General features: G+C 40.7%; 1 protein-coding gene and 1 long non-coding RNA gene across 2 annotated transcripts in view; one reads left to right on the top strand and one right to left on the bottom strand.

The window, feature by feature from the left end:
• The window catches only part of LOC144240748 (membrane cofactor protein-like), a 34,801-nt gene extending 18,892 nt beyond the window's left edge, over positions 1-15,909 (bottom strand). The window contains exons 1-4 of the mRNA XM_077775161.1: positions 15,687-15,909; positions 7,930-8,112; positions 7,515-7,617; positions 632-726 (exon numbers count right to left, since the gene is read on the bottom strand). Coding sequence (XP_077631287.1) covers positions 632-726; positions 7,515-7,617; positions 7,930-8,112; positions 15,687-15,807 — 502 coding nt within the window. The 5' untranslated portion in view covers positions 15,808-15,909. The remainder of the gene's footprint in view (positions 1-631; positions 727-7,514; positions 7,618-7,929; positions 8,113-15,686) is intronic.
• Positions 15,910-15,996: 87 nt separating this feature from the next.
• The window catches only part of LOC144240750 (uncharacterized), a 28,529-nt gene continuing 27,163 nt past the window's right edge, over positions 15,997-17,362 (top strand). Inside the window, exon 1 of the long non-coding RNA XR_013337837.1 lies at positions 15,997-16,643. This is a non-coding gene — a long non-coding RNA (uncharacterized LOC144240750). The remainder of the gene's footprint in view (positions 16,644-17,362) is intronic.

The following is a 17,362-nucleotide window of genomic DNA, read 5'->3' as shown; positions in this document are numbered from 1 at the left end:
ACAGAGCACAAGCGGGTGGGGGTGGGGGGTGGCAGAGAGAAAGGGACACAGAATCTGAAGTAGGCTCCAGGCTCTGAGCTGTCAGCACAGAGCCCAGCGCAAGGCTCGAACTCATGAGCCATAAGATATGACCTAAGCCGAAGTTGTACACTTAGTTAACTAAGCCACCCAGGCGCCCCGAAAATTCTGCTTTTTAAAACATTTGTGGGGGCACCTGGGTGGCTTAGTCAGTTAAGTGTCTGACTTCCACTCAGGTCATGATCTCGCTGTTTGTGGGTTTGAGCCCGGTAACGGGCTCTGTGCTGACAGCTCAGAGCCTGGAGGCTGCCTTCAGATTCTGTGTCTTCTTTCTCTGCCTTTCCCCTGCTCATGCTCTGTCTCTCACAAATAAATAAACATTAAAACAAATTGTGGCATATATTAACATGCATCGAGCTTACAGTTCTTAAACGTGAATTAATAGTTATTTTTAAAACTTCTCACTTTTAATTCCAACATAATGAATATCAATAGACATAACCCACATAGGAAAAGCTCTTTGTGGTTTTTATTAATCTAAACGCGAAAAAGGATCCCAACAGCAAAATTTTAAGGACTAATCCTCTAAATGCTAAAGAAAGAATATACTTACTATTACATATGGGGGCATTGTCACTCCAAGTCAGTACATTACTGTCAATAGGAGAAATGTCACAATAAAGAACTTTTGGTCCAAGTAATCGATAACTAGAAAAGAAAAAAGTTACTGGATTCTTCAGCAGTTAACAAGATGTATATGACAATAAAAAAACATTTTACATGGTTGTTTTTCTACACTAATGTAGCTTGAGGGAGAAGTTCCTTAAGTGACATATAATGAGAATGTTAACCATAGCTGCAATTTAACCAAATAAAGGATTTCTGCACTGAAATATACATGGACCTAGAGCAAAGATTTCCTAACACATCTGTCATACCTAGGTGTCAGGCTGGCCTCTTTGCTATCTCCAGCAATCACATTACACATTCATTTCTATGCTCCTGTCATTCTTCTCAGTAGAGAGATGAGGCCCCAGAGCTTGCCTGGCCGGATCTGAGTCCCAGCTCCGTGGCTCACTTTCTTTCTGAGCTCAGGCAAGTCCCTGAATGTGTCTCTTGCTCAGCTTCCTCATCTGGGCAAAGAGGATAACAGCATATATATCCTGGAGCTGTTTTGAGGGCTAGATGAGTTGCCATCTGGCACACAGCAAGTGTGAGGTGAGTTTTAGTTCTTATTAATGTTTAGATCAGAGTATCTGTTTTTATAAATGCTTATTTATTTTGAGGTGGGGGAGGGGCAGAAAGAGAGCGAGAGAGAAGCTCGCTGACAGTGCAGAGCCCGATGTGGGGCTATATCCCACGGGCCACGGGATCAAAGCCGAAACCAAAAGCTGGCTGCTCAACAGACTGAGCCACCGAGGTGTCCCCTACAGTATCTTCCTAAGAAGGAGGAGCCCAGGAATATGCCTACTCATTATCTTCTCTGATGATTTAAATTCACAGTACTCTCATCTCCTAAACTCTCATTGTAATGATCATGAATCATGGTATTTATTTTGGTACTATTCATCTACTACTTTGCTTTGACATCTTTTTGTATTTTGTTTCTCAATAAGGCTACTTCTCGGAGAAGAGAATATGTCTTAAATTTTTAGCGCTTAACAAGCTATCTCTAAATAACTATAGGCATACCTCGTTTTACTGCAATTTTTAGGGCACATGGTAGATACTGTATTTTTTTTTTAACAAATTGAAGGTCTGTGGCAACCCTGAAACATGCAAGTCAATCAGCACATTTTTCCAACAGCGTTGACTCACTTTCTGTCTCTATGTAGATAAAACTGTCTTTAAATTAATGTATGTACATTTTTTTGTTTTGTTTTTTATATAATGCTATTGCACATTTAATAGACTGTATTACATTGCAAACCTAACTTTTATATGCACTAGAAAACCAAATAATTAATTTCACTCACTTTTTTGAAATACTTGCTTTATTGAGGTAGTCTGGAACCAAACCTCAATCTCTGAGGTATGCCTGAAGTGACAGCAGGCTCCAATAGTTTCACTTGACCAGGTTAAAAAATAGACAGCGAAACTGCCTGTAAATGCTTCCAGCTGAAGTTTCCCCCAAGGCTCAATCACTGATTCTCTGTTATAATGTATTAGATTATTCTGGAACAATGGCAAAGTGGTAAGCACTGGGAATCTGTCCCTGGATCTAGAGGACAACTTCTTAGGATCCATGTGATGTAAAGATTTTGGAACTAGGAAGTCTGCTTACAACTTCACAGGAAAGACTTGGACAGGTAAACTGCACTGATGCCAGTCAATTTCATCTTAGCACAGTGTTAGGTACCCAGCCCCCAGCCCTGGCAGGCAGCTGTGCATGTGTTCTTGCAGCAGCTTAGAAGCAGCCTGAGGGATCCAGGGTGGGCAAAAAGGGCTCTGTCCTCCAAAGAGCAGGGATCTGTGCTCTTATCACCGAATTCTGCTTCTGATCACAGAGAAGCAGTGAGATAGGCAGTTACTGTTGTCACACCAGCCCCTAACCCTTGTAAGCCCCCTTCCACCTGCCTGAAGTGACTTCTAGGGGATTAAACATCCAGGGCCCTGTGCTTCTCATTTCACTTTTCATTTTTCCCATCAGGAGCCAGACATTAAAGACTAGAACACTGAAGAACAACTGCATATGTGGGAAAAAGTAAAAGTGATTGTGCATGCCCAGAGAAAACCTAAAACAAAACCAAAATGAAATTCAGGAGTTGAAAAGTATAATAACTACAATGAAAAATTCACGAGCAACTTATATACAGATTTGAGCTTGCAGAAAAGCCCTTCAGTTTACATGTCAGGCTGATCCTCAGCATGGAGACAACCTACAAGAATAACATAAAAGGAAGAGGGTAGAATCTGATTTCCGGACTTAGCGTATTAGTAGATCCAAATGTACAGTTCAACAAAAAGGACAAGGTATACAAAGAAAGAGGAAAGTCTGTTTAAAGGAAAACAGAAGTTAACAGAAATTAACAGCTAGACAAAGACTTTAAAATAACGGTCTCAAAGATGCTCAGTGAATTAAAGGAAGAAATGTAGAAAGTCAAGAAAACAACGTGTGAACACAATGGAAACATCTACTGGAGACAGAAAACCTAAAACAAAACCAAAATGAAATTCAGGAGTTGAAAAGTATAATAACTACAAGGAAAAATTCACTAGGGACTTAAATACAGATCTGAGCATGCAGAAGGAAGAATTAGTGAAGAGAGGGCAATGAAAACTATGGAGTCAGAGGAGCAGAAAGAGAAAAGATTGAAGAAAAGTAAACAACCAGAGGTACTTTTGCAAGACCAGTATGCTAGCCAACATATATATACTGTAAGACAATCAGAAGAAGATAGAATGGGCACAAAGACTATCTGAAGAAATAATGGCTGGAAACTTTCCAATTTTGATGAAAGTTGGGAATATAAATATCTAAAATGCTCAACAAACTCCAAGTAAGATGAATGCAAAGAGACCCACACTAGGAAACATAAGAAGCTTTCAAAAGACAAAGACAAGAATCTTGAAAGCTGGGAGAGAGAAGTGAATCATTGCCTATGAAGGATCCTAAATAAGATTATCAACAGATTTCACATCAGGACTTATGAGGCCAGAAGACAGTGGATGGACTGAAATCTCAAAGGGCTGAAAGAAAAAGAACTGGCAACCAAAATTCCGCTTTCCAGTAAAACTGTCCTTCAAAAATTAGGAAGAAATTAAGACTTCCCCAGAAAGAAAATCTCAGTGAGTTTGTGACCAACAGATTTCACTTTCAGGAAATGTCTAAGAGAGTCTACAAGGTGAAATGAATGGACACTAAAAAGTAACTTGAAACTATATGGATAAAGATCTCAATAAAGATAAATACCTGGGCAATATTAAAAGCTAGTATTATTGTAACAATAGTTTGTAAATAAAATTTTTGTTTTCTATATGATTTAAGACACCAATCTTTTAGAAGAAAATAAATTATTAATGCAGAAGCTAGTATTACAATTATTAGTGTAGAGATCAGTATGACATCAACAACCAAAAGAGGTAGGGATAAAGCTTTAAATAAGCAGTTTTTGTANAACTATGGAGTCAGAGGAGCAGAAAGAGAAAAGATTGAAGAAAAGTAAACAACCAGAGGTACTTTTGCAAGACCAGTATGCTAGACAACATATATACTGTAAGACAATCAGAAGAAGATAGAATGGGCACAAAGACTATCTGAAGAAATAATGGCTGGAAACTTTCCAATTTTGATGAAAGTTGGGAATATAAATATCTAAAATGCTCAACAAACTCCAAGTAAGATGAATGCAAAGAGACCCACACTAGGAAACATAAGAAGCTTTCAAAAGACAAAGACAAGAATCTTGAAAGCTGGGAGAGAGAAGTGAATCATTGCCTATGAAGGATCCTAAATAAGATTATCAACAGATTTCACATCAGGACTTATGAGGCCAGAAGACAGTGGATGGACTGAAATCTCAAAGGGCTGAAAGAAAAAGAACTGGCAACCAAAATTCCGCTTTCCAGTAAAACTGTCCTTCAAAAATTAGGAAGAAATTAAGACTTCCCCAGAAAGAAAATCTCAGTGAGTTTGTGACCAACAGATTTCACTTTCAGGAAATGTCTAAGAGAGTCTACAAGGTGAAATGAATGGACACTAAAAAGTAACTTGAAACTATATGGATAAAGATCTCAATAAAGATAAATACCTGGGCAATATTAAAAGCTAGTATTATTGTAACAATAGTTTGTAAATAAAATTTTTGTTTTCTATATGATTTAAGACACCAATCTTTTAGAAGAAAATAAATTATTAATGCAGAAGCTAGTATTACAATTATTAGTGTAGAGATCAGTATGACATCAACAACCAAAAGAGGTAGGGATAAAGCTTTAAATAAGCAGTTTTTGTAACTTACTGAAGTTAACCTGGTATAAATTCAAACTGGAATGCTATGAGTGTAGGATGTTAACTGCAGTCCCCATGGTAACTATAAACAAATAGCTACAGAAGATACACAAAAGGAAATGAGAGAGGAATTTAAACATTTCACTACAAAAATCAACTAAACAAAAAATAAGACAGCAATACAGGAAATGAGGGACAAAAAATGTCTAAGGCAAATAGAAAAAAATAGCACAATTTCAGGAGCGGCTCCTTGCCAGTAATTACTTTAAATGTAAATGGATTAAATTCTCCAATCAAAAGACAGCAATGAGCTGAATGTAAAAAACACATGATCCAGGGGGACCTGAATGACTCAGTTGAGCATATGATTCTTGATTTTGGGTCAGGTCATGATCTCACAGCTTGTGGGATCAGACTGTGCTGGACTACATGCTAAGAGCACATACCCTGCTTAGGACACTCTCTCTCCTTCTCTGACCCTCCCGCATTCACACTCTTTCACTCTCTCAAACTAAACCCAAAGCTAGCAGAAGGCAGTAAGTACTAAAGATTAGAGAGGAAATAAATAAAATAGAGGAGAAAAGCCAAAAGTTGGTTCTTTGTAAAGATCAACTGAATTCACAAACCTTAGTTAGATGGACTAAGAAAAAGAGATGACTCAATTTATTGAAATCAGAAATGAAAGTGGGAACATTACTCTCAATTCTACATAAATACAAAATACAATAAGAGAGTACTTTTAACAATTTTGCACCAAAAAGTTGGATAACCTAATAAAATGAACAAATTCCTAGAAATACAAAGGCTACCAAAACTAAGCCATGAAGAAACAGAAAATATGACTACTTACTCACTTATAACTAGTAATGAGATTGAATCAGTAAGAGAAATTCTCCCAATAAAGTAAAACCCCAGACCTGATGGTTTCATGGGTGAATTCTACCAAACATTTAAAGAACTAATACCTATTCTTCTCAAACTTTTCCAAAAAATTTAAGAGGAGGGAAATCTTCCCAATTCATTCGATGAAATCAGCATCAACATGATACCAAAAGACACCACAAGGAAATAAAGCTACAGACCAATACCTCTTTATGAACCATGATGCAAAAAAATCATCAAAACATACTAAAAAATGAAATTCAGCAGCATATTATACACCATTAACAAGCAAAGTTTATTCCTGGATGCAGGGATGGCTCAACATGTGAAAAATGATCAATGTCATATGCCACAACAGCAGAATGGACAAAAACCACATATCTCAACTGATGCAGAAAAAGCATTTGACAACATTCAACACTCTTTCATGGTAAACATACTCAATGAACTAGGAAGACAAGAAAACTATCTTAAGATAATAAAAGCCATTCATGAAAAGCCCACAGCAAATATTATACTCACTGGCGAAAAGCTGAAAACTTTTCCTTTATGATCAAGAACAAGTCAAGGATGCTTGTTTTTACCATTTCTAATCAACATAGTACTGGAAGTTCTAGACACAGCAATTAGGCAAGAAAAAACTGGAAAGGAAGAAGTAAAATTATCTGTTTGCAGATGATGTGATCGTATCTATAGAAAACCCTAAAGATTCCACCTGAGCAAAACAAGTGTTAGTAGCACTAATAAATAAATAAATAAATTCAGCAAAGTAGCAGGATAAAGGTCAATATAAAAACATCANGAAAGTCAGACGCTTAACCGACTAAGCCACCCAGGCGCCCCCATTTCCATATTGTATTACCTTCTAAGTGAACATTTTTCGTAAATGCCACTATCCCCAATATATACTATTAAAGGAACCCTTATAGAACAAAGGCTGTTACTCTTTTTTTAAAAAATATTTTTATGTTTATTTATTTTTGAAGGAGAGAGAGAGACAGAGTGTGAGTGGGGGAGGGGCAGAAAGAGAGGGAGACACAGAATCCAAAGCAGGCTCCAGGCTCTGAGCTGTCAGCACAGAGCCTGATGTGGGGCTTGAACTCATAAGCCTTTAGATCATGACCTGAGCTGAAGTTGAATGCTTAACTGAATGAGCCACCCAGACACCTCAAAAGCTGTTATTCTTAAGTGTTCCATACCTTTTTTTGAGATACTTAACATTTCTAACAATCACAAAATTCTAACAAATAGACGTTGATCAACATTGAGTTAATCCGGTGAATTCTGGTCTCAATACAAGAATATCTTCAGTTGGCAATTTGGTCTCGCATTTCTGTAAGTGCAACTTCAACTGAGACTTGGTCATTTTAAATAGGGTGCACTTGTAAAAAATGAAGTCAGCATTGTTAATGCCCACAAGAGGCTCATAGTAAATATGGTAAATATTATAGAATTTTGCTTTCCTTCAATTTAAATTTCTTCCTACTAATTACACATCCTTTCAAGTTTCCATAAAAAGCCCAAGCCTTGTTAGGCGGTAAGTACAACTTGTTACATGGGAAGAAAATGCAATCAACTTTATGGGAATGCTTAAGAAGAGAAGCAAAACAAAAATGGAATTAGAAATATTTATATTATTTCCTCCAAGGAACAACTTACTTACCCCTCATTACAAGCATATTCAATCTGTGATCCCAAGAGAAAACTTCCATTGATGCTGATTACAATGCCATTTATGGGATCTCCTGGATGTGTACATGATTTTTCTAAAAGAAAATTTTCAAATTTGTTGTTTCATGTCAAATTTCAAAATGAAACAAAAATTCTGCATTGCTCATCTGAATTCATGAGACTATTTTCTATTTTTGACTATTATAAGGCCAAACTTAAGATTCACATTTAGCCAGGTAACCAACTGCCAAGAAAAAGAGTCCGTGAGGATTTTTTCAAAGACTGAAAAACTACATTGCTATCGAAAACCTACATTCACATGAAAAAATAATCATGCATTAGTGGAATATGCAATCTCAAATGTGTGAAATCTCTACAGCAATAAAAAAAAAAATCTGTACACTTACTTGTACAAGCCTCCTGGAGAGGTGTCCATGTGTTATTAGCGTGACAAACAGAAGACATGGGAAGAAAAGGTGTAATACGCTTGTATCCTAGGCGACACTGAAATTGTACTGTTTCCCCAGGATTATAAGTATTTTTAAGATCAGTTGGCCTCATAGAGGTGTAATTCGGAGCATCACAGGCATCTAGGAATAAGAGAATGAGAACATGAAAATGAAGTATTGTCTCTCTTTTACCAACCAGGGACTGTGGTCTCCCAGCAGGAAGGTAATACAGAATAAATTTTAAAAATCCAAGATTTTAAATGATTCTTCTATTCCTTTACCCAGTTGTGAGAGTAGGTAGTAGAGGATGTGCCTTGCTCATTTTAAATAAAAATAATATCCTACTAGGTTTTGATTTGTTGGAGAATAGGATAAATTTTCTTTCAACAATAAGTTGAAGAAACAAAATTACTGGTTTCACCCTAATGATATATGTAAACAAGCATCCTTCCCCATCTTTTTCTAAATTCATTTCAAAACCCACCTGTCCTCACGGTGCCTGGGTAGCTCAGTTAGTTAAGGGTCGGGCTCTTGGTTTCAGCTCAGGTCATGATCTCACGGTTTTGTGAGATTAGGCCCTGAGCCTGCTTGGGATTCTCTCTCTTCCTCTCTCTCTCTCTCTGCCCCTCCCCAGCTCACGCTGTCTCTGTCAGAAATAAAATAAACTTAAAAAAAAAAAAAAACCCACCAAAACTCATCCTTCCTTTAAGAAGGCTTTCTATAGTATATGTAGCTCTGAATGCTCTTCCACAGCCTGAAACAAACTAATAATAACTTGCCACTTCAGACTTAGTCTTCTCTCAGAAGGCAAATTCCTACAGGTCAGGGATCATATGTCTTCTTTTTCTATTACTGCACTCAGTGGTGAGTGCTCAAGAAATGCTAAAGTAACAAGCGATTATTAAATAAGCATTATGTAATTTCGTAGGTCAAAATAAATATGCACTAAAGTCTTTCAAAACACAAGACTTCATTTCTTGTTTCATATTAGTGAACTGAGCATTTTATAAGTGAATGGATTCCATTTAAATATCAAAATTTACTATTCTGAATTACTTTTTTTTAAGTTTATTTATTTATGAAATCTCTACACTTAATGTGGGGCTCAAACTCATGACCCCAAGATCAAGAGTCACAGGCCCTTCTGACTGAGCCAGCCAGGCGCTACTCAAAATTGACTAGTCTGAATAGTAGTATGTGAAAAAAATGTTGCTTTTGTATAATTTCATCTTCCTCCACTGATCAATGGATCACACATTCCTTCAGAAGCTCCCTGAATGTAGCTGTCTGGGCTATTGATCCAATACACATGTTCAGGAGTGCTACGATACTGCTATGCTTTTAGATTTTTTAGGGGACGAGGGGAGGTGTTTTTTTTTTTTCCTCCCTAGAATAGTGCCATTTCTACCTTGGCAATTCTTCTTCCCTTTCAATTAACCATGAGCTTGAAAACCAAACAGATCTGTCAGAACAATTATGTAAAATAATATGACGGGACATATTCAGTAAAGTGCTTAAGGGCTAAAAGGACACAGAGGCCTCTCCTATAAGGGTGAGGATCTAAGAAAAAGGAGACAGATCTACTTTGATGCCTGAGGATACTTTTCCTTCTTACTCCCTGGATCTCGGTCTTACCTCAGATTAAGAGACTGGTCAAGAGAACTCTACTCAAGTGAAATATTACTCTCCTTTCACACCATATCAATTGTAAAATTATATCTATAAACACTGTCCAACATTTCCTTTATATCATGTCCTCAAATCCACCTACTAGCAATATGTTTTCCACATTTCCACTATGTTGGCCAAGATATGTGAATGTCCTTTAATCAATGGCCCAAATCAGAACAAAAGCAAAAAACACAAAGTCATAGCAATCAGAGCATTAAAAAGAGGATTAAAACAGTTGAATTTTATTAATAACATTACATTTCCAGTAAAATGAATACCCTGAGTCATTTTACAATGGAGGGGAAAAAGCTAGAAATGCTAACACAACTCCATTCTAGATACAGATACATAACGTCATTAGAAATCCTGGAACCATCAAGAAATAAATCAAATAACAGCATTCCTATGATTAAATTATGCAGTATTCCTTGTTTTCTGCATTCCATTTCAGTAACTATCTTGAAAGCAGATAAGGACTTTAGAATTCCAAATATGAGTTCCACATACAGTGATCTGTATGGAAAAAGAAATGTCCATTGGATGGTTTATCCATTCAACTAATTTGAAGTATTTCTACCTCCTAACATGTATAATTATAAAACACGCTTTCAAAAATGTGCAAAGCTTACAACTTAGTTTGCAGGCTTTATACATTATAATAATTGAGGCCAATATTACACTGTTTTGCAATAAAGTTTCTTCTCTTGCTCAGAACACTGATTTTTTTTTTTTTTTTTTTTTTTTTAACCTTCTGGCTACCCTTCCCTCTCTGCTTGATTGGATAATGTGATATTCCTCATGGCTTGCTCTAGGAATTCTTGTTACTTCATTCTGCAGACCCCTCAGGGTGGGTATGTATACTCCCATGACCTTATTATTGCTGAGAAGAGCTGCCTCCCACATCCTGGTCCCCATTCTCAACCTCAAGCCAGGGTGCCAAATGTATATATTCAATGGCCTACCCACACGTTCCACTTGGAAATGTCACGCTATCTCCAATAATATTTTGAAGCCAAAGTGTGGTCTCTTGATTCTTTTCATACTTATACATGCCCAGCAAACAAAATAGATGGGTTTTAAATTTTTCAAATTCAATTTCAAGGAGTGTTATTTGTTTTCAGGTGTGCAATATACATTACTCAGTGATCATCACGATAAACGTACTCTTTATCCCTTTCACCTATTTTGTTTATCTCCCAACCGCCTACTCGCTAATAACCACGTTTCTTCTCAATATTTAAGAGTCTGTTTCTTAGTTTATCTCTTTTTTCTTTGTTCATTTGTTTTGTTTCTTAAATTCAATAAATGAGTGAAATCATAGAGTATTTGTCTTTCTCTCACTGACTTATTTCACTTAGCATTATACCCTCTTGCTGCAAATGGCAAGATTCCATTCTTTTCGTGACTAAGTAATGTTCTATTGCGTAAATATATCACCCCTTCTTTATCCATTCATCCTATCAACCCATCCTTGGGTTGCTTCCTATTTAGACTATTGTAAGTAATGCTGCAATAAACATAGGGGTGCATGTATCTCATCAAATTAGTGTTTTCACATTCTTAGGGTAAATACCGAGTAGTGGAGTTACTGGATCATATAGTAATTCTATTTTTAATGTTCTCTGTATGTTTTCCACAGTGGCTGCACCAGTTTGAATTCCCACCGGTAGTGGACGAGGAGGACTTTTTATCCACAACTTTGTGTTTTTGATATTGGTCATTCTGAGAAGTATGAGGTGATATCTCATTGTGATTTTGATTTGCATTTCCCTAATGACTGGTGATGTTGAGCACCTTTTCATGTGTCTCTTGGCCATTGTCTATCTTCTTGTAGAAATGTCCATTCATGCCTTCTACTTTTAACTAGATTACTTGGATTTTTTTTGTTTTTGAGTTAAATACAGATGGTCTTCAAAACGGAAATGCCTGTTCCATATCTCTTATTCTGCCTTTCCTTCGAGTTCAAATCATCATCATTTCTTATCTACATTGCTACTAGCATTATTGAATAGGCCTCCTTACCTATCTCACCACCTTTTAGCCAGGCAGCCTGGCTCTGCTACTGACACTGCTTCCCACCACACTCGTCTGAAACCCTCCCACGCTTACACCAGCACACTCTACAATACGGTCCTCAAGAAATGATCTTCTACTGAGTCTAGAGAAATTAAAGTAAACTTGGTTTAGATTTGCAATGTGCCAAGTCAAACAAAAGGACTCAAGGAACCGTCAAAGGACAGATACTAAATCCTATCTGATTTTTAATGATGGTGACTGGTCATTCCTGACTATCACGTTGCTTTTTACAGCGATGTGCTCTGTGATCTAGTCCTCTGCCTCTCTCTCGCCTCTGAGTGCTCCTGCTGCCGCACCGGGTGGCTCCACAGTCCGTGAATGCCCTAAGCCATGTCACATCTCTGAGCCTCAGATCACACTGTTCCCTCTGCTCTGAACCCCCTTCCTACTGGCTCAGCTGCAAGCCCTGCTCAACTCTTGTCTTCTTACACTCAGTCCGCTCAACTGTTTCTTCAGCAAGCATCTTCCGCTTCCCCCGGGGGGCAGGGCCCTGTCCCCTTCCCTGGGACTGTCCTCTGCACGGACCTCTCAAGTCACTATCACATGTTTTTGTGTTTAATAGTTCCCATGGCTACTCCATTCATCCCCCATGGCTGACTCCATTCATCCATGCAGCCATAACACCAAGCACACTGTGTCCCTCAGAGTCGTGAACCAAAACAATACGGCACTCAAGGGACCACTGCTGCCAAACAGAGCACCGGGGGGAAGACCATGCTCTCAGGCATCTGATATTGAAACTCATCATCTTTAAGCTTCAAGCACTGGAAAAAGATCTGGCCACATCATTTCTTCTGTCGCCTGCCTCCCAGTGTCCTTTCTGTACCCTAGCAACTGACCACATAAGGACTGTTCTCTGGGTTTTTTAATATGTAGAGTAAGGAAACTAAGAAACTACCATGTAAGCACATATGGATCTTGGCTTCTATAGTAAGAGGGAAATAAAAGACCTAACAACACCCCCCACAACAGGACACAGTGGGTTTTATCCAAAAAAAAAAAAAAAAAGCAGACCTCTTGGGGAAGAATGAGTCTGGTCCCGACCCTGGAAAACGTTCCCTTCTGCCATCTCGTGCAGCTGGCAACTGACCACCTCTGAGGTGACAGGCCTCTGGGCACAACGCTCGCTATCTGCCTACAAACCTCCTGAGAGCATGAGATGCTTCAAAACTGAACTGTGTACTCACGTCCTGTGTTTCCCTCCCAACATAATGACGTCTCATTTGTACTTTCCCTAATTTCATATCTGTCCTGATTTTACCTTTTCTTAAAAAAATTTTTTCTTAATCTCTATTTTTGAGAGAGAGAGAGAGAGAGACAGAGTGTATGTGGGGTAGGAACAGAGAGNAAAAATTTTTCTTAATCTCTATTTTTGAGAGAGAGAGAGAGAGAGAGAGAGAGAGAGAGTGCACGTGGGGTAGGAACTGAGAAAGAGAAGTAGACACAGAATTCCAAAGCAGGCTCCAGGCTCCAAGCTGTCAGCCCAGAGCCTGACATGGGGATCAAACTCATGAATCTCAAGATCATGACCTGAGCCCAAGTTGAATGCTCAAGTGACTAAGCCACCCAGGTGCCCCATGATTTTTTACCTTTGAACCTCAAACTTGGCCTTGATTTTCGTTGTTTCGTTTCTACATTTTATTCCCTTCCATGTTGTACCCCATTCATTTCATTTGTTCTCTTTCCTCTCCTCCAAATAACAGTCTCCTTCCACTTTCAGTTCTAAGGCTAAGCTAACCTTGATGCTTTTTAAAAATTTTTTTGTTTTCTTATTACCACCACTGGCCCCTCTCCGCTCTACTCCCCACACACAGAAATGAACTGTTCGATGACCAGCAGCCAGCAAGACTATTGTGAGCCCTGCAGACTCTCCATAAACAGTGGGAGACACAGACCCTCTGACAGCTGCCCCTGCCTTAGCTCAGGCGCCTCACACAGGCCGTCCTAAGCATGATTCTTCAAAGAACCTTCCTCCTGTACCGTCAGCCTCGCCTGAATATTTTATTTAGTTTTCTGGTACTTAATGGTTATACAAGAGTGTTGATACTGAGGCAAAAAATGGGCATCTGGAACCACAAGTGTGACAAGACAGAGGAGCTCTTTGCAGTGTAGTGGGGAGAGCAGAAAACAGTTTTGCAAGAGTGACTTCCGGTCAGGGGCGATTTGAGGTGGAGTGTGTGGGTCACCCTGAGACAGGGTGGTGAGAGGGGCCTTCTGAGGGGGTAACATCTCAACTGAGTGTGAAGGACAAGAAGGAGCCGCACATACAAGGGGCCGGGAGACGATGCTCAAGTCTAAGGGAATAGCAAGTGCAGAAGCGCCCCAGTGGCAGAGTTAGCCTGTTTCACGAGAAAAATGTCCCCTGACTCCTGTTGTTAAATGTTGTCAGAGAACCAAGCTCCTTTCCTCCAGGGCACCTCTCCGGGGTTAGAACATATTTATTAAGTAGCGTGCTTGCTGTCTGCCGCTCCCAATACATTTTAGCAACTATTTCTTGACTGCTGCTGTGTGCATGGCACTGGGGTTCTCACGGGGAGTAAAACAGTCACTGCTTATGCTGGTGTGAGTGCAAGCAGATCAATAGTGAAATTAGGATCATGAAAACGGGGCAGTTTTGTTACTGCTCACCAGTGTATCCTGAGGACCACCACAGAACCTGGCACACAAGGCAAACATTTGTTGAATGAATGCTATTAAGGAAAGAATGCAGCATACATACTGTATACCTAATAGGATCCTAGAAATCACTTGGGCAGAGAAACACAGGTGCACATATAGACAGAACGAAACATACCAAAGTACTGAAAATGTTTGTCGTTTGAATGTTAAGTGTTATACAATAAGCATTCTTTTTTGTTTATTTTTTAACATTTATTCATTTTTCAGAGAGAGATTTATTCATTTTTCAGAGTGCGAGTGGGGAAGGGGCAGAGAGAGAGGGAGACATAGAATCTGAAGCCCTGCATATGGTGCTGCACCGTGGGGAGCCTGCTTGGGATTCTCTCTCCCTCTTCTCTGCTCTTCTCCTGCCTGAGAGCACATGCTTTCTCACTCTCTCTCTGTCTCAAAAGAAATAAATGAAATAAAAAAGAATAATTCTGAATTCCCCTCAAATATGACCCACCCTAATGAAAAAAAAAAGGAAATTAATGCCAAAGAGCCATTAGGTAATGGAATTGGGAAATGTCTATTGGATAGGAACAGGAAGATGATTCTAAGTCCGAAAAAAAAAAAACCTGAAAAAGGAACAGCCTGCCAACCAACACCAATATGATCTTGGACAACAAGGAGACTGTTACAAAAGCAAGGTGTGGCCTTTCCAAACCCTCTTAGCCCCAGGGACCCACAGCATTTTTGCACTCAGAGCGGTTCTCAGCCAAGCTTGCTGACACTGAGGGGCTCCCCAGGCCCCACGTAAACCAAGCAGCGAGCTTCCTTACCCCACACTTGGGACACCATACCCCACACTCGACACCATAGGCCTAGTCACTTCCGTAAAGCATGCACCCGGTGACACCCAGCCTGGGGTCCTCAGTGCCTCAGGATACAACTACACCGGGGCACAAACCACACCACTCTTCCCAAGGCATAAGCCGTCCAAGAAACACAGGGCAAATCTCCCCACAGGCACAGCGCGGATCCTAGCAACAGCTGCACGCACCGAGCAGGGAGACCAAACTGCCGCCTTGAACTCCATGTCGACAAGGGCTCAGGCCCAGAAGCACACTGCAAGCTATCGCGGGGGTCACAGATCCGCCCTGGGAAACCACCAGCCCCCCCCATCACCCGCAAGCCTCGCTCCAACGCATCACAAGTCTTCACCTTCGGCACCCTTCCCCACCCGCCCCAGCGCGACCAGGGGCGCCCCCGACCCACCACAGCAAGCTCTGGGGCCCTAGGTCCGATGGGCCCGCTCTCACACCCGCTAAGGCTCAGCGCCTGAGCGCACACCCTCTCCAGGTTCTTACCAGAGGGTATGGGTAGCAGTAGCACTGGGGCCACCAAAAGTATTACAAAGCAGTTCGATAAAGAAGAGCGCCTCTCGGGGCGGCGGGGACCTGTGGGACACAGCGAGCAGGACGCCGTCATCTTCCGGGAGACCAGCGGGAACAGCAGAGCCGGCCGGGCTAAAACTTTCCCGACTTCAGTACTCAGACGCAACAATCCCCCTGGAACCCGGGTGTCAGGCGACCAGGCCGGGGGCGTGGCCTGGACAGGGCTTGGGCGGAAGTGACAACCTTTCCGGAGTGGGCGGGGCCAGCCGGCGACTGGAAGCGGGGCCTGGGTGCGGAGTCCGTTAGACTTCCGGGATTGGGCGTGGTCTTGCTATTGTAGCGCCGCCGGGTGGGTGGGCGGCTGCGTCCTCTGCCCCCGGCGCCCCGCCGCCCGGCGGCGACCCTGCTTGCGCACCTACGCGAAGCCCCGGAGGTTTGTGGGTCTCGGCCTGCTCACCGCCGGATAAGGAGGGGTGGGAAGGAAAGCGGAGCTGGCAGGGTCATTTTTGTCGCTTTTTCGGAGAGTAACGCTTTGAGGGAAAGGCGCCTCGCCCTGAACATACAAACCTAGGGCCCCGCCAGCGGGTCGTCGTGGGGCCAGCACCCCTCGGGGCTCCAGTTGTGTCCTGAGGCACTCGGGACTGCCCGGGCCCCCCTGGGCCCTTGTTTCAAGAGTTGGCAGAAATCGGACATATTTAGGGACAATACTTGTGATTTCCAGGGCTCAGCATCTGCCCTTGGAACTTCACAAGGCCTGCTAGATTTCATAATAAAGGTTTGGCCACTGCACTCCCACCCCCTAAAGGAAAGGAAGGGAGATGAATTATTAAACGACACCGGGCCATTAGCAAATTGGGTCTCACCTCTCTGGGACCTTGCCCTTGAACAACTAAATGTTTTACTGAAGAGGAGAGAGCATGCACGAAAAAGGTAAGGACAAAGAATATTAATTGCCAATCTCCTATAAGTATTTAAAACCGTTATTGATGGGATGCGAGGAATTGTTAAGAGAGAGAGCTTTTCTGGTGGAACAATCTCTCATTGGAAAGTCAAGTGGAAAACTGAAATGAGCCAGATCTATTTGTAGAGTTGTGATTAAACCTGTATGACTAGTAGGAGGAAAAGTAACATGACCTTTGTTATGAGTTCACAAAAGAAGGTGACGTTTTCTTCCTATTAGCTGGCAAAGAAAGATAAATGACAACCAGCGTGAGTAAAACTATCCGGGAACCAACACCCTCAGACTTCTGGCTTTTAATTTAACTTGTCCATATGGTAAGTTTTCAAATGGACACGACATTTAAACCACCAGTTCCATTTAGGGTTCATGCCAAAGAAATCATCAGAACTGTGACCAAAGATGTATAATTTTGGAAAAATAAATAAATAAATCCTAAGTGCCTAGCAAAAGTTTAAGACATTTTTGATAGGTGACTTTATTTGGTATGAATGTCTATGCAGCAAGCAGTTAAAAATCCACGCCAGAAGCTACACAATATTTTTGTAAGTTAAAAAAACAGACTCTAAAAAAGTATTTGACTTTTGGCATTCTCCTAGAGGAATTAGTTGAAAATATTCCAGAATTAACTCTGGTGATAGTGATGAGGGAGTGTGAGGCAGGCCAGGGCAAAACACAAAAGAGCAACTGC

This window comes from Crocuta crocuta, unplaced genomic scaffold, assembly GCF_008692635.1.
Source record: "Crocuta crocuta isolate KB4526 unplaced genomic scaffold, BGI_CrCroc_1.0 scaffold207, whole genome shotgun sequence".
NCBI lineage: Eukaryota > Metazoa > Chordata > Mammalia > Carnivora > Hyaenidae > Crocuta > Crocuta crocuta.
Note: the sequence above shows the minus strand (reverse complement) of the source record. Positions and strands in the feature narration are given on the sequence as shown.